General features: G+C 34.2%; 3 protein-coding genes and 1 non-coding gene across 5 annotated transcripts; 2 read left to right on the forward strand and 2 right to left on the reverse strand.

Annotated features, from left to right (window-relative positions):
- Positions 1-1,854: 1,854 nt before the first annotated feature.
- On the reverse strand, positions 1,855-6,030 carry LOC130711501 (F-box/kelch-repeat protein At1g55270). 2 transcript variants are annotated; one of them, XM_057561165.1, is made up of 3 exons: positions 5,917-6,030; positions 5,628-5,839; positions 1,855-3,421 (listed from the first exon to the last, which is right to left on the reverse strand). In XM_057561165.1, the coding sequence occupies exons 2-3, from the start codon at positions 5,688-5,690 to the stop codon at positions 2,171-2,173; spliced, it is 1,314 nt and encodes a 437-aa protein (XP_057417148.1). In that variant the 5' UTR covers positions 5,691-5,839; positions 5,917-6,030; the 3' UTR covers positions 1,855-2,170. The 2 variants fall into 2 exon arrangements, with proteins under 2 accessions (XP_057417148.1, XP_057417147.1); XM_057561164.1 differs by having other exon boundaries at positions 5,628-5,991.
- A 6,474-nt stretch (positions 6,031-12,504) lies between these two features.
- LOC130710984 (serine/threonine-protein phosphatase PP2A catalytic subunit) lies at positions 12,505-19,935 on the forward strand. Its single transcript, XM_057560404.1, has 11 exons — positions 12,505-12,817; positions 15,390-15,446; positions 15,619-15,702; positions 16,486-16,557; positions 17,138-17,209; positions 17,626-17,666; positions 17,986-18,052; positions 18,814-19,005; positions 19,084-19,173; positions 19,250-19,357; positions 19,488-19,935. Exons 1-11 carry the CDS (start codon positions 12,731-12,733, stop codon positions 19,551-19,553), a joined length of 936 nt encoding a protein of 311 aa, XP_057416387.1. The 5' UTR covers positions 12,505-12,730; the 3' UTR covers positions 19,554-19,935.
- A 1,241-nt stretch (positions 19,936-21,176) lies between these two features.
- On the reverse strand, positions 21,177-24,224 carry LOC130715284 (uncharacterized). Its single transcript, XM_057565362.1, has 3 exons — positions 23,882-24,224; positions 22,741-23,124; positions 21,177-22,028 (listed from the first exon to the last, which is right to left on the reverse strand). Exons 1-3 carry the CDS (start codon positions 24,222-24,224, stop codon positions 21,316-21,318), a joined length of 1,440 nt encoding a protein of 479 aa, XP_057421345.1. The 3' UTR covers positions 21,177-21,315.
- Positions 24,152-24,223, forward strand: TRNAG-UCC (transfer RNA glycine (anticodon UCC)). The gene has a single exon. It is a non-coding gene; the product is annotated as a tRNA-Gly (tRNA).
- Positions 24,225-24,585: the final 361 nt, after the last annotated feature.

Consider the following 24,585-nt stretch of genomic DNA (forward strand, 5'->3'; position numbering starts at 1 on the left):
TAAAGAACAATGTAACCCTAAGGCAACTAGAAACTCAAGAGACAACCATAAACCTTATAAATACCCTAGACAGTGAAAGGAAAATTGATTAGGATCATCTGATGTGAAAATTCTCTCATGTTTTCTCATATTAAAATTTTGTGTTTATCTCTTTCTTCACTTGTATGCATTAAATATATGCATGTGAAATCATTTAAAAGTTCATGAAGAGTGAAATAAACACAAAATTCTTGGCATAAAAGAATATGAGAAAAAATTCACATAAGAAAATGTTCGAATTCCCCCTCCCTATAAAAAAAAAGAGAATTCAAATTTAGGGAAAAGGCATATTCACTCCCCACTAGATTTCTAGAGTAAGGGCTTGTATCTAACACTTGATATAATATTCCCAAAACTTGGCTAAAATAAGTGCAAAGGATGATAACACTCATTTTCATTTTGATATAAAAGGTAAAGAAAACAGAATAAAAGTTTATTCATTATACCCATGATATCTAACTTCTCTCTTTTCATTACTTTCTCCCTCACTGATATATAATTTTAACTAATCATATTTACACTTACACTTGGTAGCTGGGCTGGGTGACTGAGCTGCATTTCTGTTTCTAGAGTTATAATTGAAGTTTATTTACGCCAAAACCATCTTTGATGGTGAGAGGACACGCACGCAAACCCCCTTTATAAACACGCGATTTTGAACCCAAAACTAATTGTTATTCTTTTTAAACCCAAAACTCCATCCCTCACCCATTTGATTTAGCCTTGTTCATGATGTAACCCAGCTTTGTTCACTAGTAGATTGTTTGTTATACGTCAATTCTAGGCCACCGATTTAAACACGTAAAGATTATTACAAATTCACAACCATTTTATGAAGGAAGCCATAATTAACAATGTCACCATGAAATATTTTATTAAAAGTAACGCTTTCCTTCATGAACAGTAGCTCAAAAAAGAAAAGAAATTATGCCTCAGGCAACTTGGCACATGGCAAATAGCATCATCCACTTAACAAACCCAAGTCTAGTTTCTTCTAACAAGATGACAAATAACAGTCAAATATAGAACATTTGCTTCAAGTCTCTTTATACCAACCAGAACCAGAAGCTACATATATAAGTTTCTCCTCAAAATTAATTTTGACTTCAAAATTAATTGTAGAGAGATTTCCAAACATACACTAAAATTTCTCTGTTTTTTCCCTTGTTGAGATTGTAAATGCAAATGTATGGTGATATTTCTAGAATCAAAATGCCATAGTTTATATTACAGCATGAACTCTCTTTTTCTTTCTTTCATACTTTAGCAGTTTAGCCATTTACCTCATCAATGGATCAAGGAAACATCTTCGCTGGTACCGGCACCAACAAGAAAAGCAGCAATGGAAGTTCGAACAGGGATAAATTATTGGTGAGCAGAGAGATAGTTTTGGAGAACAGTTTTGATACATCATACTTACTTTCTCTTCCATCGTATTTTCAATCATTTCCTCTTCGTATCTCTTGCTTCTCTTCATATCACATTAGTTATCATATTTCTCTCTTTTATGCCTATCTCTCTCTAGTGTGGGATGGAACTGAAGGTATTATTTTCAGGTCCAGAATGAAAGGGAAGACATCAATGAAGTAGCTGAGGCATTCGTCAATAAGGCGATTATTACTACATCCCAAATAAAAGTTTAATTCTTTACTTAGATTGAGAAACAATACAATAGTGATTAATATAACTTTTAGATTTATGGAAAAATCTTCAGTAATTCAAAGTTCATAGTCTTCAAAAACAATCAACACACTTTCAAACCATGCACTGAAACAGCTTTTGCCACAACATGGGATCTGATATGCTCTTCTCTGCTAACAGAAATAAATCAACTTCACCAGAGATGCCAACAGTAACATGTTGTTGTCTAATAAATCATATACAACCGCAATGCATGACATAAAATCCTAATTCCTAACATATTGTAACTGAAGGAAAAGGCACAGCTCTAGAGATAACCAACATTTACAATATTTGTTCCCTATTCATAATTGTGAAGGAATGACCTCATTCTATTGCCAAAATCAACAATAAACTTCATCTTTATAAACCTGTTTCAACTGATTCCCCAAAAAATCCAACAACTTCCCTAACTGTATAACCAAGATTATCAGAGAACTTCTTTTTGATATCAGGCTTGAAGAACCTGACAGTGAACAATGTGACTCTTCAAACCACCTCTCCCTGCTATAGTTGACCATAAATTTCTAACCAGAGACCTGACAGGTCCTTTTCCAGCAATATTTTCCCAAAGGTGAGGATTGCTTTCCACGCGTTTGTTCGGACTCGAGACATCAACTAGACTGATGCTCATATTGTTGCGGATAATGCATAGCTTTCCATTAAGGGGAACAAGAGCAGCAGCATCGAGAGCCCGAGAACTACCTAAATGAAGCTTGCTATCAATAAACCTTTTCCATGAATCTGTTGCTCCATCATATACTTTGAGCTTGCAACCATCCTGGCAATCGAGGGCGTAGAGCTGTCCGTTCAGCGAGATACTTGGATTACGCCATCCATTGACCATTCCATTGCTTACAGGGGTCCAGGTATCAGTTTCATGTGCATAGGATTCACAGATGACATTGCGATTCGTCCCAAGTCCCTTCAAAAACCATGTTTCATTATGAACAACACCAATAAAAGGAACCATGGCAGTGCTCATCTCTGAGATAAAGCTCCACCTGTTCCGGTTGGGGTCATAAATTTCAGCAGATCGAAGAGTTCTTTGAATTCCTTTACATTCCCCACCAGCAACATAGAGACAGTTATTTATAACACAAGAGCCAAACAGATGTCGTTTCCGCAGCATATCTGGTGCTCTGTGCCATTTATTTGTACGGGCATTGTAGAAAATGACTCGTCTCATAGACCCCTTCAGTGGATCTCTTCCGCCAAACAAGTACAAGTGACAACCACTAAGAACGGCACAGCCAAATCCCAATGCTTCAGAATATTCCCCAGGAACAGGCGGAAGGGATTGCCATAGTTGGTAAATGGGATCAAAAGCATGCAATGAAATTCTTCCCTCACGGTCTCTTTTGATGACATAAACCCATTCTTCTGCCATTCCAAGACTTTTCCTGAGCGAATAGAAGAAATTTCCAGACAGGAGGCGGTACCATCTCTTGCAAACCAAACGCAGTTTCCTGTGCTCAACCCTGGGTACACGAATCAAACAAGCAATAGCAAGATCATCAGGAAGACCAGGTAACAGAGGAGGCTGAACTTTTGTCTTCTCTCTACGCAAGTTTTTGTTCCTATGTGCATTCGGGTTTATGTCAGGTTGGATACATATCTTTGATCCTGGAACAAATTTCCTTGCCCCAGCAACTGTTTTCAGGCCTGAATCTACTTTACAGTAGCATGAAACAGAGTCCACCTATGAAACTTTCCATGTTAGTACATTGGAAGTACCAAAAAAAATCACTAAGAAATGCATGTGCATAATGTCCAAGAGCATATCACATGCACACAGCTCACTCTATATATTATATCCTTTCTAGTTTCGGATACCAATGAATTAAAAAATAATAATTGATATTTTTTATGCAATAAAAAGTTGATGTTCCAGACAAATAACTTCACAAAATAATGACTTATCAGAGGATAAATTATTTTATAAAACTGAATTTTCTTTAGATAGTAAATTTTCAGTTATAAATTATCATATATGAACATGATGAGTTATTTCCAATGCTGCAGATGGGGCAATGAGAATGATCGTTTCATCACATGCATCATGAGATCACCAGACCATCCAAGGCAACACTAGTTTCATAGTTACATATTTAAATAAAAATAAAAGAGCTTCTGACACATACATGCACCAGAAATTTCCTTCACAAACTCCGATTTGTGAAGAAGGCCAACATCTTGAGTTAATAAAATCGGAACATAGTAAGTTGTAACATCAAAAATACAAATAGATAATCATAAGTGACCATATAGAACCCCATCACCATCGACATGATGACAGTTCAAATTCAGAGTGAAGAATGATAAGTCCGAGTCAGGAGAATATCTGACTAAAGACAAGTGCAAGGGAGGAAAACATATTTTGCATTAGTAATGAAAAGCTCCAAAGAAGGTAGACACCTAATGAGATTCAGATTGAAAGATGTAGAGGTCAACAATGATGTTTCCTAAAATGCTTCAATCATAGATAGAACCTAGTTACACAACAGCATACCCCTCAGTAGAGTTTTGAAGGTATTACGATGGTGAAGACAAGGCAGGGTACATTATGCACCTATTCCATTCTTACAAATCTTGACATCTTAGGAAATAAAATGTACACTGGTAAGTGATATTGATGATGGCTTATGTGACAGACATAGTCTTCTGACTTGTAAGTGTTTTCATGAACCCAATTCAAAAAGTCACAATACAGGGTCCTTATTATGAAGTGCTGAGACATAACAAAGAAAATGAAGACACATACAGTTTTCAACCTAATCCTCCCTATCCACAACATGCTTTATGATCTTCCTTAGATAGAGCACTTAAAAAACCCAAATTACATCCTTGTGGGCACATTGACATTCTAGGGATCTACCATGGGACATAAAAAATCAAGCAATGTTTGTCCTGTGACAATTCCTGTCATTCCTTAATGTTATTGATAAACATTCTATGCGCTGGAAGTTTCATTACAAACAATATAACTCTAAGTCCAGAAAACAATGTCATCTAAAACACCCATACCAACCACAAGACGCAACCATAAAAAAGGGAAACCAGTTATTAAATCTCTCAAGGGAAGGGCTAGATTCATTGTGGGTCTACTGTAGAAAGCCTTACCATGCATTCACAAGAGAGCAGACGATGATTCTATGACAAGATGTAACAGGTCAACTAAATTAAGTTCAAAGATAAGGATAGAAGCATATGCACAAATGGATCCTACTTCACATTCCAAGATTCAATAGCGTATAAAATGCGATTAATGATTGATTCATATACAATATCAAAGCTCAGATGACTGTGGCAGTGGGACTTGAATAGAGACCACAGGTTTAGCTCTTGACATACCAAAAAGATGTCAACACTAGGAAATTCAAACATTACCATTACAACTATTTACCAGGTAAAACAAAGCTCAGATATGATATAGTAGTTTGATTATTTTAAGAAAATACTACCATATATCATAACACAAGTTTAGGTAGGATTAGGATTTAAGAAGCCAATAGATAATGCATGCTGAAGCAACAAGGGACCTATAATATCAAACTTTGATTTAGTCAAAAGAGCCCCTCACAGAGAGATTCTTCCAATTTAAGAAGTCTATGATTTATAGACTACCCAATTAGCTGAAATCACAACTTAGTTCTTAGCTTCTGTTCCAAACACAAATAGAATGTAGGAATCCAGGTTTGCCAAAACCTCAAACACAGAGCAACCAAATTTGAACCTTAACAAACAAACACACAAACAAAAAGGTGTTTCTAGAAATGGAACAAGAAAATATCTGCATATATCTCAAATGCCATGAAAATGAAAAGCAAAAACAACACAAATTCGATTTGAGAAAAACACAACCAATATCATGATAACCAAAACAAAATGAAGTCAACTGGACTAACCAGTGGAGCTTGAACTCTAGTGACCCTTTGACCATTCGCAGAGCTTTCAACTAACTGGTTCATCTCCAAGCTTTCTCTCGTTGACAAAATCGATTTTTCAAAGCAAATTCCCCATCTTGGAACAGATCAACACAAACCCCTTTTAAGCCTACCCTAGGAACCCGATCCAGTTAGCAGCAAAAGAGAAAAAGACACGATTTTGACCACAGAAACTGCAAGAGAATGGCAAAAAATGAAAAGGGTCATTCACGTTTGAAAGATTCAGAGAACTATGAATCGTGAGGAGCACCTTTTTCACTTGCAGTGAAGAAAGAGAGCACAGAAATTGGGGATTTGAGAAATCTAATGAGTTTTTTTTTTTAATTTAATTAATGTTAAATTGAGTGCAATAAATAAATTGATGAAATTATTTATAGTAATAAATTGTGAGTTGTGACGATGGTCCTTCTTTAATAAATGTGTTGCAGTTCACGGGTCAAACCAAACCCAATTTTGAAGCCAAAAAGTAGAGTGAGAAAGAAAGACAAGTCAAGAGTTTTTTTTATTAATTTAAATTTTTATTGATCTCAGAAATATCTTCTTTTTGTGGAATTTGTGAAAATAGATAGGCCATCACATGGCTCCTTCAAATAGCTTTTTTGTCTTTTTCTTTTCTTTAACTTGTTTGGGCTTTTGAGATTTTCCTTTCTTTAACTTATGCTAACGCTTGATGTTTGCATTGTTGTGAATCTTGAAGTGGGAAACTTGAAGTGGGAAATTTGAATTTATACTTCATAACCTTTTAGAGTTAGAGTTATCGGTGTTCATAACCAATCAAATCCAATAAAATATAAAATTGATAAGAAAAAACTAATGTTAGATCAATCGATCAAATTGGAAATTGAAAAAATTGAACATCTTTATTAGATTGTATCATATTTCTAATTTTTATTTTAAAACTAAACTAATTTAATTCAAATTAAATGTTTGCGAATATATATAATTTTGTTCATAAATATTTCATATTATTTTTATATATTTATTATATGACACGTACTTATTTATAAAAATATATTTGATTAATAGAGTTTCAAGTAATTATTTAAATAAATATGCATTAAAGTGAACACGTATAATTATAATTTAAAAAAATATTTATTATTTTATAATTTATAAATGTTATATTATGTTATAAATTATTTATCGTTGTATTGATTATACATAATATATTTTTTAAGATTTATATACTACACCAAATAGGGAAAAAAGTTGAACTAAAATATACTGCTATAGATTGGATCAACTTGAATTAATGACGAATTTATCAGTTGATACAATAATAAAACTTTATCAACTTTCCGTCAAAAAAAAAAAACTTTATCAACTTGAATCAGATGATTTTTACCCTCAAAATCAATCTAATCCAAGTAATCCCATAATGAAATTTCAAAAAAAAAAAACCATATTGATTTTCTTACCCCTATTCAAAATGTATTTTCTGCATAAAATATAATGGATAAACAGTAAAAATTTAATACTTTGATGATAAGATTACTTGGGTCAGGCCTTTAAAAAAAATATTACTCCCTCCGTTCCTAATTTTTTGTTGTTTTAACTTTTGGCCTAAATTCCAAAACTTTTGTTGTTTTATAAATCCAATGCATTTTTTCTCAATTTATTCTATATATACCCTCATTTAATACTATACCTCTCACCTACCACCTCTTATTTTCACCAATCAAAATCATAACAAATTTCTTAACCAATAACTATTATTCTCTCTCTTCACTATAAGAGAACATTAAATAGGGGTGTTTATGTCAACAAATATATCAATGATTGCACTCTTAAACAATGTGCATAACCTTAAACAACAAAAGATTAGGAACGGAGGGAGTACTTAGGTTATGGAATTACAAACTGAAAATAGAATAGAAGTCTCTTGCTTGATGTTATAAGCTTTTATTGTTTTCAACATTCAATTAGGAAGACTGGCCCAACCTTAGTTGTCTTTCATACTATAGAATCTTTCTATTTAAGAAGAGTTATTCATTGTTGCAGGTCACGATAATGAATCATGTCCACACCTATGAATAAAGGACACCTTTTGCATGTAATTCACTCCATGTTCAATTCTAATTGGAATTATTGACTTGATCATCAAAAAGGGTAGTTGGATTACATGGTCCAGTTCACTCACTCTTTCAGTCTTTCCCCTTAAAGATTGAGCTAGATATGCTGAAGAGAACAAAACTCGCCCAAAAACCAATGCAATCTCTTAAAATATGAATAAAAAAATGAGTTTAATTTTGATGCACCGACGGTGTAAAGTTTTTTTACACCGTCAACCAATCAGATTTCAAGGATGTGACATGTCAATTAAAGAAATTAAATGAAAAGAGAGATTTTCTCACATCCTTGAAATCTGATTGGTTGATGGTGTAAAAAAACTTTATACCGTCGGTGCATCAAACTTTTTCTCTAAAAAAATTGCCCGAATATTAATTTCATTAATCAGAATTTGTGATATTTGTTTTTTTTTTGGGAAGTAGAATCGCTACTAATCTCGTGTTTGCACCATTGAGCGTAAAAGATCAATTGGTACATGACTAATCTCCTGTAAGTATGTCGAGATCAATCACTACTAATCTGTTGTTATCTACCCAAAGGTCTAGAGATACTAAGTGTGTGTTTAATTCCTCATGCAAATCTCATAATCAACTCTAATAGAGTAAAATTCATTTTAGACGACAATATAGATAGAAGCATGGCTAAAAGTTGATATTTGAGAAATCAATTCTGCTCAAAGCTAAAAACTGTAACTTCTGCCGTTCATAATCGATTATGAGATTTCATAAACATTATTTTACAAAGATCATTTTTTCTCATAAACACATTTAAACGTAAATCACTTCATTATCAATGAATTTCAACTCACTTTTATTATAATTAATTTTACTACAATCAATTTTATCCAAAATCAATTGTGCCAACAACATTGATCCATAAACACACATCATTGCCTAGCCATGAATAAGTCAAAACTGCTTTATCTTGCATACGCGAAGAGAAGAAATATGCTGCTCAGTAAATAACCTTGGTCCAGTAAACCTCACCACACAATGAACAAACATTATACTAGCCAACCTAGACTCAGGACATGGTGATGGTATGATCAATTGAAAACATCTGGTGGAAAACATTCATTAAATTCAGCCACCACTATAATGTTACAGAGCCTTTAATAGGGAACATTACATTCCAACGTATATATGAGTTGAAACTAGAATCAGCATGTTTAAAACAGAAACATGCTCAACTATAAAAGAAAAAGCTCAACTTCTCCCTTTTCAGAATTTAAAACCAGTCTCCGCCAAAATTACCACCCAAATGAAGACAACAAAATGTTCCTAATATGTTAGTACTTACACAATCTTTATTTGATGTGGAAACCAGACCCCATATACACCACATATGTTGAAAAGTCAGTCCCAGGCACTAGACCATACCTTCCACCTCCACCATACCCACCAGAGGCCCCGTCGTATCAGCCACCACCGCTATTTCCTCCTCCATTGTAGTAGTCTGAAGCGCCTCTACTAAAAGAGCCATCTCTCCGAAAGTCATGACTACCAAATCGACCACCACCAACTCCTGTTCGACGGCTCCTCCCTCTCTCATCAATGTCATTTGGAAGGTCAAAGTTGACTACATGGGCAAAGCTCATTCGCCCAAACCAGCAGGTGCATTCTGTTCAGTGAATGTGCGTTGGAAATCGTAATCCCGATTTATAAGGTACTGAATGTAGTTTTGAACTGAAAACCAAACAAAGACTAACAAATTAAAGCAATTTTCATAGTTAATTACCAAGCAATAGAGCATGATGCAAGAATTCAGAACCATAAACAGATAAACCAGGTAATCAACAACCAGGGGACTAATCCTACACAAGAGCCTGTATACCAATTGTAATGATCTTCATCTTCCAACAAACTGGTACATCAGGTAATGACTGCAAAGGATGTTCCTAATAAAATGTATTGATCATTAAGTATCCACCCCCCCCCCCCCCCAACAGAAAAAGAAGCATCATTCTAAACCTAGATTCACACTCTTGTTTACATAGCAGTGCTGCTCTCTACACTAATTAATATAGCCATTCAAGCAACCCATTCCAACAAATGAGGACATGAGCAGGAAAACCATTAGGACATAACCGGTGTTCCGGTGAATCAGCTCCCTTCTTTGTCTCCACAAAAACTAAAGTCAAAGATTGCTGAGTAAAATCAAAATCATGCATGAAGGAGTCCATAAATGATATTTTAACAAATGAGTTTATTTTGCAAGGCAGGAATTACCTATCTTTTGTTCACCTATCTCTCTACACCCACCTTCTACATATCCTACTGCATTAATGTCCTTTTGTGAACAATCAAAACACATGCATTTTGACTAAATGTCTAAAAGCATCAGATCACCAAGAACAACTCATTCCAAGAGAGTCTATTGAGACTTGAGAGTCATTGTGAAAAGCTTTGGCATTTCTTTTGGAAATGTGGCACATAACAACTGAGAAAAGCTCTGGATAGATAGATTTCATAGGTAAGTTGGAATGAAGGTAGATTGGATGCAAGAACATGGATGGAAGTATGTCATACACAGATAAAAGCGGTCAGCCTCGTCTAAGGCCAGATATCGGATCATCTGCGGTGAAACTCTCGCTCTCTCCAGCAAATCGACATGGAGATAATATTTTTTGTTCATTTCTCTACTAAAGTATTGATCATATACTTCTCATTAACTAGTAATTTGGTGTTCTCCTTTTGATTTTGAAGCAGGATCGTTCTTAATTAAGTTATAAAAGTAATTTAATTATTAAACTCTTAATTTCTCCTTATGAACCAAATTATCAAACTCCTCTTTTTGCTGCAAATAAAAATAAAAATATCACATATTCATGAAGTTTCACTCATAAAAATAACATATTTATTTGTAACAAAAAAACATTTTTAATGCATACATGTGAAGAGATAAATAAACACAAAATTTCAATAAAATTAAATATGAGATAATTTTTCACATAAGATGATCCCAATTCTTCTTAAATAGGTGCATTGATCTCATTCTCCTTGTTGGCCACCAAAAGATTTGAGATTTTTTTTTTCTGAAATATAAATATTTTCTTTATACTCACTTGATAATTATATCTTTCTCTTCTAATTTTATCATAATTTTTCTTTTTGATGTACCGTTTTTTTTATCCCTTCCACCTTTTTATACCAAGAGTGTGGAAAATAATTCTTTTTTTTTTTGATGGAGCGGTGGACTTAACAGCCCAGCAAAATAAAAGAAAAAACCCAACTAACTACATGCCTCTAAAATGCATAGTAGAGGCATTAAAGAAACAAAAGTTCTAAACTCAAGGCTCAAGTCTTCACCAAAACATCTGCAACCCCAATATGTGCTCTAACTAATATTAATTAGGATATTGGATTTTTAAAAATAAATATGAAAATGTAGGATAGAAAGTTTGTTTGAGTGTCCAATTAGAAGAAAAAAATTAGTTTATAATAATTGTCCATTTATGATCTATCCATTTCAAAATGAATAATGTTGCTTTCACACAATATGTGGAAGGAGGAGCGAGATAAATAGAAAAGAAAAAAATAAGAGAATGCAAGTATGAGATGTGATAGATGATAAAATAGAGAAATATAAATCAAAATAGGTGAAAATAAGACGTATACAAAATGAGATGTAAACGTATCATTGTTGATTTAAAAATTGTTGTTTATTTGGAGAAAAAAATTGTTATCTAATAATTGTTCACTTAAAATTTAAAAGGAGCATTAATTGGTGTTTTTTTGAATAATGCACATATGTGAACAATAAATGATGAGAGATATAAATACACTTTAAATGACAAATTAGAAAAATAAATACTACTCCTATATTTTAAAAATTTAACATTATTAATTATATATTTCTTAATACGCACGCTTCTTCTCTTTCTAAACAATTATTTGAATTATTTTGAAACGGAAAAAGTATATTTTACAAAATCAAATATGAAACTATAATTATGAAAATAAAATAATACTCCCTTCGTTCCTTTAAGTGTCGTTTTAGAAGAAATTTTTTGTTCATATTTAACTGTCGTTTTGATGTTTTAAGGCTCATTTTGTCAATTATACCCTTACTAATAAGTGGAAATTAAATTCACATTACATCAATTCAAAGTCTTATCTAGTAAGTGGAAATTAAATTACAATAAAAGTACCCAAAAGAACTTTCAAAGTTACATAGAAAAAATGTTAACATTACAAATTTGAGGGAAGTTATAAATTTTTATTGCTATTAGGGAGGGAATAATGATAAATAGTTTAGTTATATGAGAGAGAGTATAACAAAAAATTAATTATTCATTATTTTTGTTGGAAAACTTTATAACTTTATGATTAGGATGCAAGAGGGTAGAATGAAAAAAAAACTTCAATAACCCACTATCTTGGTTGGATAGCTTTTTGTTAGAATGACACAAAAAGAAACGGAGAAAGTAACTTAGTAGCCATCAATTATCATCATCTAAACTAACAACAATCTTATTAAACAATTAATACAAAGTTCAATCATTGAATGATTCATTTAATGAACAATTTATTAAGAAATATCTATTCATTTAATATGATTTTCAAATTATAAGAAGATTAATCTGATAGCTGCCAATAGAGTTGAGCATGCGAAACCAAAAAAATATCATAATCGGTTTGATTTTTGAAATCGAAATATGAAAGTAAATAAGTTAGTTAGCAGTGCAAATGTGCAATTATTATTAATTTCATTTTGCCCCCCAAAAAAGGTGTGGTTATCGAACAAAACGAGCCCAGCGAACCCTCCAACGCTTTGATTTCTCCATCACCACTTCTCCTTCATCTCTCTCTCTCTCTTTCTCTTTCTCTCTCCTCCCCTCTCTCTTTCTCTCTCTAAAATTCACAAACAACAACAAACCGAAAAAGCGAAAAGGGGTTTTCCCAGTGAGATCTAGGGTTTCCATCGATTCCGAGACTGCAAATTGATCCAACAACAACAACGACGAACGTTCGGTGGCGGAGAAGGAGTTGAGCATGGATTCCGTGCCTTCGAATTCACATGGAAACCTCGATGAGCAGATTGCTCAGCTCATGCAGTGCAAACCCTTGTCCGAACAAGAGGTAATCTCACTTTTCCTCCGCATTTTTGTTTTCTCTCAAATCCGCGTTCGCAGATCGGAAAATCTCTTGTTAATTGTTAATTTCCTTCTCTACTTTAGCTGAAATCGCATCGATCTGTTGCTTGTTGTACCGAAAATTGAATAACTCGTTCCTCTTTCGTGAAATCTGGCTTCTCCTATAAATGGAATAGCGACTAGATTGCGCGTTATTTTGAATGTTCCCTTAGATTTGCGGAATTCGTCCTTGTGGTCATAGGTTTTGAGATTATTTTAGGGTTTGTTGTGACTTGTGAGGCTATTCAACCATTTTGGGTGGTGAAAGCTTGTTAGTTTCATATCTAAGCCAGTTTTTCGAGACGGATGCTGACATTTCTGCATTTTGAGAGCGGATATATAAGATTATCGTCATTGAGAGATTTATTTGACAACAACAACAACGACGACGAACGTTAGGTGGCGGAGGAAATTTCTTCTTTCCTTATGCCTGTGTGTTAAGGTCGTAAGTTTTGTTTGTTTGTTGGAGCTACATAAGCAGGCTGGTTGGGCTGTTACTTAGGCTCTATTGGTGAGGGGAATAGGTGATAGGGAATGAATGCTTGTGCGTCAACGCCTATGAGTTGTGTCTCACGCTTCTAAGAAATGTAAAATACTAGACCTGCTGGGGTTATTTTCATCACAACAAGTTATGAGGGTTGGATTTTTCTGAAGTATATTGCTGACACATGGAGTGTTGTCTTTTGATTTTGTGTTTAGGAAGAGTTAGTTATCTGTTTTGGCCTTGTTTGGTTGGTGTTGCGTATTGTTAGTTATCTATGTCAGGGCTACAACCACAAGATCAGATAAGTTGCATGATGTTTTCTGTTTGGCTTCTCTGATAATTTCAAGTTTAGCAGTTAACGACAAATTTATTTTGTTCGGTTTAAATGTGTAAGCTGCGAGTGAAGCCATAGAGAATTATCCAAAACAGCTGGGATTGCACTTTTTAATAAATAAAAAACCCTCTCTACATTAATTTACCCCAATAGTCAAGTTAAAATTTCCATTTTGGTTTTATGTGTTGAGTCATTGAATTTTATGAATCGGTGCTTGGAAAATTAGAGAGGGAAGCAGTATCCACGTGTTTACGGGTTTGGATTGGTTTTACTTTTTCCTTTTAGTAATACTGGAAATTACACTGATAAAGCAGCGTTGTGGGGCAGACGGGCAGCAGATGTTTGCGGGTTTGGATTGGTTTTTTCTTTTAGTGGGGTAGTTAATGCTGGACATCACACTGATAAAGCAGCGATTTGGGGCAAACAGGCAGCAGATGTTTGTAGGTTTGCCTTGATTTGTTTTTTTAGGGGAGTAGTTAATAACAGAAATCACACTGATAAACCAGCAATAGAGCAGCCTCTGGCCACTTTGAATTCTCTGTCGTGTTGCAATTTTGCTTGCCGCTGATTACAGCTGAGATTATGGCCTTTTGCAGATCTAATTGTGTCTACAGCTGCTGCTACTCTGAACAGGGGCAAAATCTTTGTTTCCTCCACTGTTTTGGCTGTTTTCCACTTATTTTTTTGGGAGATTTTTTGTACACTTTTTATTTTTAATCAGATGGATTTTAGGTTTCGAATACTTGGAAACCCTTCATCCGTAACAGACACATTTTTTAACTACCTTTTGTTAGCCTAAACATATTCTGCCCAAACCCATCTTGGCTCTGTGCATATGTTTCACGCAGCTTAGTTGATCCTGGCATCTTCAATTTTTTTTTGTTGAGAATTTATATAGCCTAAATTTTCTACTCTTGCATTGATAATCTTCAGTATAGGCATAGTGGCCATCCTCCTATCTACAATCCCATTATAACATTATATGGCTGCTTTGCTATGTCATGCAAGACTACCAATATGTCTTTTGGGATTGAGATGTACCAATTATCTCAAAAGCTTAAGTTGTTAGAAGACACGTGAATGGTTTTTAATTATACTTATAACACGCCCCCTCACGCATGAGCCCTTAGGCTTGAAACATGGACAATGCACATGCTGAAATTCAACCTCAATTAGAATAATTGTGGCAACAATGATTGTACTCATCAGTATTTGGTCATTGAGGGTTTGGTACCATGTCATGCACTAACTATCCCTAAAGCTTAAGTTGTTGGGTGGAGACACTACATGAATGGCTTTATATTATACTTATAACATGAAAAAGTTTCCAAAATGATCCAATCCATTTCCTATTTGGGGTCCATTTTGTTCTAATTGAAAGGCGAACCTAACAAATAAGATTCCATCAGGTTTGTTTTATTTTTTCCAATCAATTTTTTGGCTCAACACATTTTTTTAAGTAAGAAAAAAGATTGGGCTTCTATTTTTCTTTCTCATGGCCCAATTAGCAGCAAATTGGCGAGAACAGAATTCAGTCTAGTGTCTGGAAAAACAGTTTGTTAGTCTAGTATAGTTGTTCTTTTAATATTGTATTCCGTTTGATTTTCTTTCCTTCCTAAATAAGCCTTTTGCCATTAATAGTGTGGTTCTTTTTCATTTAGTGATCCAACTCCTATTTCACAATTACATTTATTTATGCAGGTAAGGGTCTTGTGTGAGAAGGCAAAGGAGATTTTAATGGAAGAGAGCAATGTCCAGGTATGTTTGTCCAATGCCTATCTGTCAAGTTTTTATCGACTGTCTGGCTTTGCTGGGCATTCCGTTTTTACTGATTTTTACTTTGTTAAGTGTATTAAATAGGGCTTAACTTATGATGGTTTTGAATGACTGAAAAAGCTAAAAAGGTTACTTTATTTGGCAACATTTGCAGCCTGTAAAAAGTCCTGTTACAATTTGTGGTGATATTCATGGCCAATTTCATGATCTTGCAGAGCTTTTTCGCATTGGAGGGAAGGTATTTTTTCTGATAGTAGATTTTATAGTCAGCATGTATTTAATAAATTTGTGAAGCTACCGAAACTTAATATGCTTAAACTAAATAATACTTGAAAGTTGGAAAATCAGGAAATCCCATGCACCTTCATTTAAGTATTGAAAAATCAGATTTGAGTTATTTTCTGATTTTAGAGTAGTAGGGCCTTCTCTAAAATTTCATGACAGTGTAGTCCTCTCAATATTGCTAGTAACTAAGCAATTTCGCAAATTTGTTATCTGCAATAAATTAAAAATGTCTTTCCAGATTACCCTTGTAGTGTAAAACTTACTGGATAGACACTTACACATACATGAAAAAGGGGGGTTGTACTTTTGCTTGAGTTCTATTGGTGCAATTGTCTTGCAAGAAGAAATTATATGATACGTAAAGGGGAAGCCTGGTGTTCAATCATATGGCATAAAAGTTTATTTTTTTGAGGGACCTTTTCTATTTTTGGTTATTTGGATCAGGAATATAATGTATTTTTAGTATTTTTGATTCCTCTGACCCTGGGTTCAGGCAGATCTAATCATAAATTTCTAAAGCAGCTTCTCAGGAAGTCTCACTTTTAATTCAGGAACAGCATTTAGCCTTGACGACCCATAAGAAGCCTTACATACTCAGTCTCTCTTCCTTAGCCTTATTATAAATTTGAGATTTTTTTTTTAAAATTTTAGAATTGTCTCTCGTACTTACATACTTGCGTATTTATGAAGTCTGGTGATTGAATACTTATTTCTGGTTACAACTTTTTGTCGGCAGTGTCCAGATACAAATTACTTGTTTATGGGAGATTATGTTGACCGTGGCTATTATTCTGTCGAAACCGTAACGGTAAATATGAACTGCATACTTTTCCTTTTCTTAGTATTTCAAACTCTTGGTGGGTTTATTTCATTAGGGTGTTTCAGTAAAACCTCATTTGGTCTTAGAAGAGACCATGCTACATTTGTATATTTTGCATCAGTAGTTTGATATCTGCTTTAGAAGAGTTTAAAATTACTTAGTTCATTAGTTCAATTACAGTTGTGTTCAGCCTTGAAAAATTCTGTTTTCCAGATTGTCATTCTAAAATTTCTTATGGCATACCTGTGCAGTGAGGATGATGGATTATCATTTGTTCGTGCAATAGGCCTTGTTTGTGGCAATTGTTGCATTTATTTGTGTTCACTATATAATTGAAGTATTTGTTGTTGTGCCCAACCTGCTATCCAGAAAGTAAAGCGAGTATATGATGTTGCCGCATATGTAATAATGCATTATATCTATAGAACATGTGGGGTTATGATTTTGTGGTACAAGCTTATGACTTTTATTTTATTAATTGCATGTTTGGATTGTGTTTATTTTGCTTTGAAGTGATATTTCTTTTGTAAGTAACATTTTTGGCACTAATTAAGTTATAATAATGCAGCTTTTGGTTGCCCTTAAAGTGCGTTATCGGCAGCGCATCACTATTCTAAGGGGGAATCATGAAAGCCGACAGGTTTGTTCTAGTTTTTATCATGTGACATTTCTGACAGTTGGGAATTGAATGAGATGAAAATCTTATTTTGGTCCTCGGAGAATAGTCGGTATCAATTTAGTTCTGGAGAAACTTTTTCTCAGTTACTGCCTGAAAGTCTTTATTGCTACCAATTGAATGCTTTCACCCTTCAGAAGGAAATAATGTACCATTGAGTACACAATTGGTGCCTGCTCTATCTGAGGACCAAAATTTGCTTTTCTTAAAGAATGGTACCAGGGGATTTGATTAAGTAATTGTAATGTTCAGAGCTTTATACTTCTAAATGACTATGTTAGACTGAAATGCAGAGTACAACTTGACTTGCTTGTTTGTTTAGTTGCTCTTGTATGGATTATTTTTGAATAGTAATGGCTGATCTTAACTTTCTGCTGCAGATTACTCAAGTTTATGGGTTTTATGATGAGTGCCTAAGGAAGTAAGTACCTGTTAAATCCATTTTTTAAATGACATCTTTGTACAGTAACTTTGATATTGGCTATCATTGTCTTCAGTTTGACACAATCTTTTCCTTTATCCCTACTATCATTAATGTGTATTCTTCTCTTTTTGTTATATTTTTCGGATTTAATTTAATGGGTTTTTTGGTGATGAAAATGATAAATAGTTCTCTCATTCTCTGGTTGGCGGCTTTTTTGTAGAGATAATTTTTTTTTTGTTTTTGCAATCCTGTATCAGTGAATATATGAACTTGTGCAATCCTGTATCAGTGAATATTTTCATATTTTGATTTGCAGATATGGCAATGCTAATGTTTGGAAGATCTTCACTGATTTATTCGACTACTTTCCGTTGACAGCATTGGTTAGTATCCTTTACATAATTTTGTAAAGCACTGCAAGATATTCTGTTTTTGCCTCTGATTGGATTTATTAGTATGTTGGTTAGGTTGTTATGATTCTTAGCTCCACGTTGTACATATTGATCCTAGGAGTCTTAAATTTGTAGGCTTATTTTGAGTTATATCTAGTTACCTGCTGTATCTCTTATTTCCTTTCTGAAAAAAATATGCTCATGGTGCTAGCTCTTATTATCTTGCTCTATAAACTTATTGATATGTTGCCAACTTGATTGCAGCTCACATAGTTCACTGAGGTTTCCACGTTTTTTATAGGAATAAGTCCTAATTAAGAAGTTCTATGAGAGGTGTAGGAGAGCTCTACAGGAGCGTAACCCATAGGAGTCATTTTCATTGCACAACTAACTAACCAACATATAGGCCGATAGAAAAGCTAACCAACATAGAGTGAGTTAGTAGTTACAAATGAAGATATTTAGTTGGAGTAATATAAAAGTAGGGGATACTGGATAGTAGTGCTTATGAGGGTATGCAGCAGATTGTAATTCAGAATTAGTAGAGAGTTGAGTAAATTCTTAGCAACCTTTTATATCTCTTAGCTCTATTTCGGTATTTCCTGAAGTAGTCCACATTGGGCAGGTTGGGGAATTAGGGTTCTGCATCAATAATACATTAAATTTCTTCAATACTTCCACTTTCTGGGTACTGAAATCCTATCAGTTTTCAATAATTTAATGTTACTGAAGTGATGTATTCTCTTTTGAAGGTCGAATCTGAAATATTTTGTCTTCATGGTGGGCTGTCCCCATCTATTGAAACCCTTGATAACATTCGTAATTTTGATCGTGTACAAGAAGTTCCTCATGAGGGGCCCATGTGTGATCTTCTCTGGTCTGATCCGGATGATCGCTGTGGCTGGGGTATCTCTCCTAGGGGTGCTGGGTATACCTTTGGCCAGGTAATCTAGTTTGTTGTGCATCAAGCTTGTACGTTTCTTGTAATCTTTGTCAATTGCTTATGCATGTTACTTTTATAGGACATATCTGAGCAATTTAACCATACCAATAACTTGAAGCTGATTGCTAGAGCTCACCAGCTGGTTATGGAAGGATATAACTGGGGTCATGTAAGTATTTGATCTCATATTGTTTGTTTTATTTTCATACATGAGTACATAGCTAATTCATAGGGTCTTCTTGCAGGATCAAAAGGTGGTAACCATATTTAGTGCACCTAATTATTGCTATCGCTGTGGGAACATGGCATCCATCCTTGAAGTTGATGACTGCAAAGGACATACTTTCATTCAGGTTGAGCTTCCTATTTCGTTACCTAATTAACTACTAGGCAATATAATGGATCCATAACTAAAATGTTTTTAGTCTTGCTTTACGTCTTTGGTACATGAAGTTAGTTGTCTTAATTATTTTTTAATCACAGTTTGAGCCAGCTCCGAGGAGGGGAGAGCCTGATGTAACTAGAAGAACACCTGATTATTTCCTATGAAGCAACTTTGGTTAAATTGCTATTACTTGCAACTAGTGCCTTGCAGTTAAGTGCAAGCTCATCTACTTGTCAAATTCAGAGGCTTGAATCAAATTGATCATTACTTTCCAAGTCATGCTTCGCCGGATGTTATTTAATTAGTTATAATTGAATCTAGCCAAGAGGAAGAGGAGCAGGCGATGCTATTGTGGGCATATGTGGCATTCCAACATGCAGTGTATCAATTTTAATGTTTCTTCAATTTTCCCTTTTTTTTTTCTATTTATTTGCAACTCTTGACCTTTCTTTTCTCATTTTAGGATTATTGTTAAGGGAATTGGTTTCTGTAGATGGATAATGCTTTAACATATTTTCTAATGGGTGTTTTATGATTTTCTTTCCAGTCTTGTGAGAAAAATGTAGTAATAGTCAGTTTTGTTTTCTTGCTTTGACTTGAAATGAATTTTATTTTGTCCAAATATTTATACTAATGTTAATTAATTTTGACTTGAAATGAGTTTAAGGTAATTTACAGAATTGATTGAGATATTTGTAGCCTCAATGACAATGAGTTGAGAGACAATTTGTAACAATAATTTGCCTTGCTATTTATGCAGATTTTTTCAGAATGTTATAATTACAATAATTTGCGCTCCACATTTTAGGACTACCCGTTTGATTGTTTCGTTATAGAAATATTTGAAAAAAATCATTTTATTCCTCTGAAATGTACATCAAGTGTCTAGCTTAACTGGTGTAGTTTGATTTCTTTTCAAGAACAGATCCAGGTTCGATTCCCATTAGATGTATGCTCTTAATCTCCATTTTAAATCGTTACAGCAAAGATAGTGTGGTCCCTTTTTTTCCCGTGGCCACCAATAGTCTCAAAGCCTATTTCGTAATTTTCTTTCTTCACTTTTGTGGTCCTACTGATGGTTCTTTTTCACTTCTTCCTCATGAACACGAGCTCGCGGTGTCCTCCCTCCTTGCATGGTGGTGGCCTTCGACTTTGCTCCTTGGTGGTGGTGATTCGTCCAACAGTAAGGGAAATGTGATGAATTTTGTGAGGCTTACGAAACCTTCCTAATGAAGCAGAGAAAGGGAACATGTGCGTTGTGAGAGGATTCGAGAGAAAGAGAAGTGATGAGAGAATTCAAGAGATGACATATTATAATTTTACTCTTTTATCTCTAATTCAATCCTAACCACTCATCAAAAAAAAAATTGATGAACTTCAAGATCTAAACGGTGTTCAGTAAAGGACTAACGATGGTCCCGGTAAAAAGGGATCACCCTAGTCTTTTCCTATCTTACTAATTTGTGCACTTAGCCCGCCACAATTGCAACTTTGTTAACACTTCATGAAACTTAGTAATAGAAAGACTATTGCGACCTTTACTACATATCTAAAAGTTAGGAGCATTTTTGCTAATTTGCATAGCGTAAGGACAAAAATGACCGACCAAGATTTTTTATAGACTAAAATGACTACTCGCTCCACTAAATTAAAAGATAGTATCAAATTAATTATTACTTATGTAATTGGAAAGTTTTCGCATGAACTTATAGATCAACATTCAATCAAGCCCAATCTCAATATCTTAAGGCATGATCAAGCTATTCATCATTTTAATATATAAGTCATTTGATACATAAACTTGTGTACTATAATGCTTGCTCCAAACAATTTGTAAAGTTATTCCTCATTTACCCTATCTTGTATAATACAGCTGCCAAACAAGCTATGTATAGCATTCCTTTAAAAGAAAAAAGTATAACAATGTTACATATCACTTGGTAACTTCAGACCTGGTGTTATGGGCTTAAATGCAGCCAACACAACAGAAACCTTACATGCAAGAAATCCCATCATTCCAACAATGAGATCTTTTGGAGTGAACATCACTGGACCTCCTTCACTATACCTCACTGCCAATACAGCTAAACCTACAGCCACTGCCACGCTTGCTATTGGGCCCTTCAAACCTCTGAACAATGCATTACTTCCTCCCTTGTTACTGGTGATCAATTCTGAAGCTGGCAATTCGTCCACAGATCTCTGCAACAGTAGGAGATACAAGAACCCTCCAATCCCACCAATCAAGAAAGCAAACCCAAAATTTTCCCCAGCTGAGAGTGAAGCAATTGATGTTCCAATTAGTGTCAGCACAGCATCATAAAATAGCAATGAGAACTTCAAGCTTGCATATTCCCTCATGCTCTCTTCATTTGAGATCCCAGTACTCAGGAGCAAGGTGCTACTGTCATAAACTCCTTTGTTGAACAAGCTTATAGGATCAGTTCCTTCAAGCTCAGTGACAAGGGTAGGTCTTAATTCCAACATGGACATATCACTTCCCTCACCAAGCAACACATCTTCAATCTGAAAGTCATACTGAAAGCCGGTGTACCGTAGTTCCGCCGTATCTTCTGGCAATGATAGTTGCCGTTCACTATTAATAACCATTAAGGATACACTTCCTAGGCGCCACTGACCTGACCTTAGAGAGAGAACAAGAATGTTGTTAAAAAGCCTTCGTTTCAATGGATCAACTAATTTTTCCTCAGAATCAATTCTGACACTTCTATGTGTTTGGTTCACCAAGGAATCTCAGAATCAATTCTGAGAGAGCAAATCAATTCTGATAGCCGATATAGATATTTGTGATTCATTTTGATGAATTGCTATCAGTCCCAAAATCAATTCTGGTGGAAGTAATAGAGAGTAGCTTTGTGTTGAACATAACCAGCTTTGAGATTTTACAACCAGATTTCACAACATAACCATACAAAAAAAACTTTTTTCATAATGTATCCAAACATAAATCACTTCTCTTACAACTCAATTTTACTATAATCAATTTATCCATAATCAATTGTGACAAATGCTGATCCTAACATCCCAGAATTGATTTTGGATTTAAAACCAATTGTAGAAGTATTTTCAAACATGCTAGAACTAATTTGATTATACCATCAATTAGTTTTCAAGTTTCATAAAACCATATATTGGATGTACAATGTTTTTTAAAATGTAATAAGATTATAACTCTAGACAGGCTTCCTAGCAAATAATGATAAAGAGATATTTCCCTCAGTGCTTTAAACAAAAATGGGAGCAGACTAACTTGTTGATCAAAGGTAACTGAATCTTAAACATCCAAAAAACAAATAAACAAGAGGCGCCTAAACAAGAATAATAACATACCCGATTCAACACTGACCCAAAGAGCCTCAAGTCTTGCAACTTTAGGACCTTCAAAAATGAATTCATCAACAGAACCTCTTTGGAAGTGAAGCGCGTCACCATTGGTTATATCCCCCGATTCTGTGGAATGATCAGTCATCAAACTCACAGGGATCCTCTTCAATATGGAATTTCCGACTTCATCTATCAAACACAAGAGAATTCCAGCATTGAAGTCAGTTATACTTGAGCCATATAAGTTGCTGGTACCTAACTGGACCCTGAATAACGATTTGGATTCATCCCCCTTCAGGGAAGATAAAAGATTTTCTGCTGATGCATTTGTATACACTTTCACTTCAGAGGCAGGCAAAATACGTGAAGGCTTCACATAGCTCTGAAAATCTGTAGCACAAACCACTTAGAGCTCAATAACATCGTAGATGGACGAACAAATTTAGAACATAACTACAAATCCAAGCTAAGAACAGAATTTGGTTAAAATCCAAAGCTTCCTGAGTGTAGAACACAACTCAAAGCTAAGAAAAGATAGTACAAAACTACAAACCTAGGATGCTAAAGTGATCAGTAAATAGAAAATTCTGTACTTCTCATAAAATCCCTTGTAGATACACAAATCAGATGATGCCAAAACACATTTGGACAGAAAAAAATCAACAAACTATAATCATTAGGGACACACCACACTTAGATAATTAATTTTCTAAGCCTTACTAATTGCAATAAAAAAATGTTGTCTGCACTAAAAAAGTGAAGATGGGACTAATAAAACAATATAATTATGATTATGATAATCAAAACTTGCATTGATGGGGCCAGATAGATGCAGAATATAGTAAAGCCTAAATCATATCAGTCTTGACAACAAACAAGTAGTCACTTTTTTTTAATTAAATAAGCAAAAAAGAAAAACAATGATCTCATCAAAGTTAATTAAAAAACTGACAAAAACCTAGGTACAAAAAAGCAGCTTCATGAAAAGCTTCAGAATTTGCAATAGTTTTTATGAAATATTATATTATATTATATCAATCCAAAAGGGAGAGACAACCAAAAACAATTGAAATCCATTTGAATGAAGGCTAAACGTTCAAAGTTCAAATTTTTAACAGTTTAATTCAGAAATTGTGAGATGGGGTACCTTGAAATTTAGTATCAGACAGTTTGGCACGAAGAGCAAAGCGTAAGTGTCTGTTATGATGAATTGGTGAAGATGAGGGTTGGAAGGTTGTTCTCCGATGGAAAGCATGAGCTGAAGTTGAAGGTATCATCGTCGTCCTCACAGGAATCGTCTCCATAGCTCCAATCCTATTCCACACGCAACGAATTGCAAAATCTGGAATTTCAATGGAAGAAGTCGAAGAGTAGTAGTAGTATATAGACATTAAAACAAGAGAATCAACAAGCAACAGCGTTTGTAGTCCAACGGTTAGGATAATTGCCTTCCAAGCAATAGACCCGGGTTCGACTCCCGGCAAACGCATTTTTATTTCCCTTTTTTGAGTTTTCACTCTGAACAAGCTTATGTTTCGTTTTTACTTTGTTCAATTAATTAATATACTAATTAGATATTAGTCTAATTTTATTTCCGAGTTATATTAATATATTTAATAAAAAACAATTAATCACAAAACCAAAATAAATATTAAATTATAAAAATCAAAATATGAACAGAAATGTTATAATATAAAAAACTATCTGAAGAGTGTAGATGTCATTTCATACAAAAAATGATTTTCTCCATTCTCTTTTTCTATTTAACCAAAACAAAAAAAGTGATTCATGGCATCTTTTCTCTTTTATATTTCTACTATAACAAACAAACTTTAAAATTTACTATATTTT

Source organism: Lotus japonicus, chromosome 4 (genome assembly GCF_012489685.1).
Source record: "Lotus japonicus ecotype B-129 chromosome 4, LjGifu_v1.2".
Lineage (NCBI taxonomy): Eukaryota > Viridiplantae > Streptophyta > Magnoliopsida > Fabales > Fabaceae > Lotus > Lotus japonicus.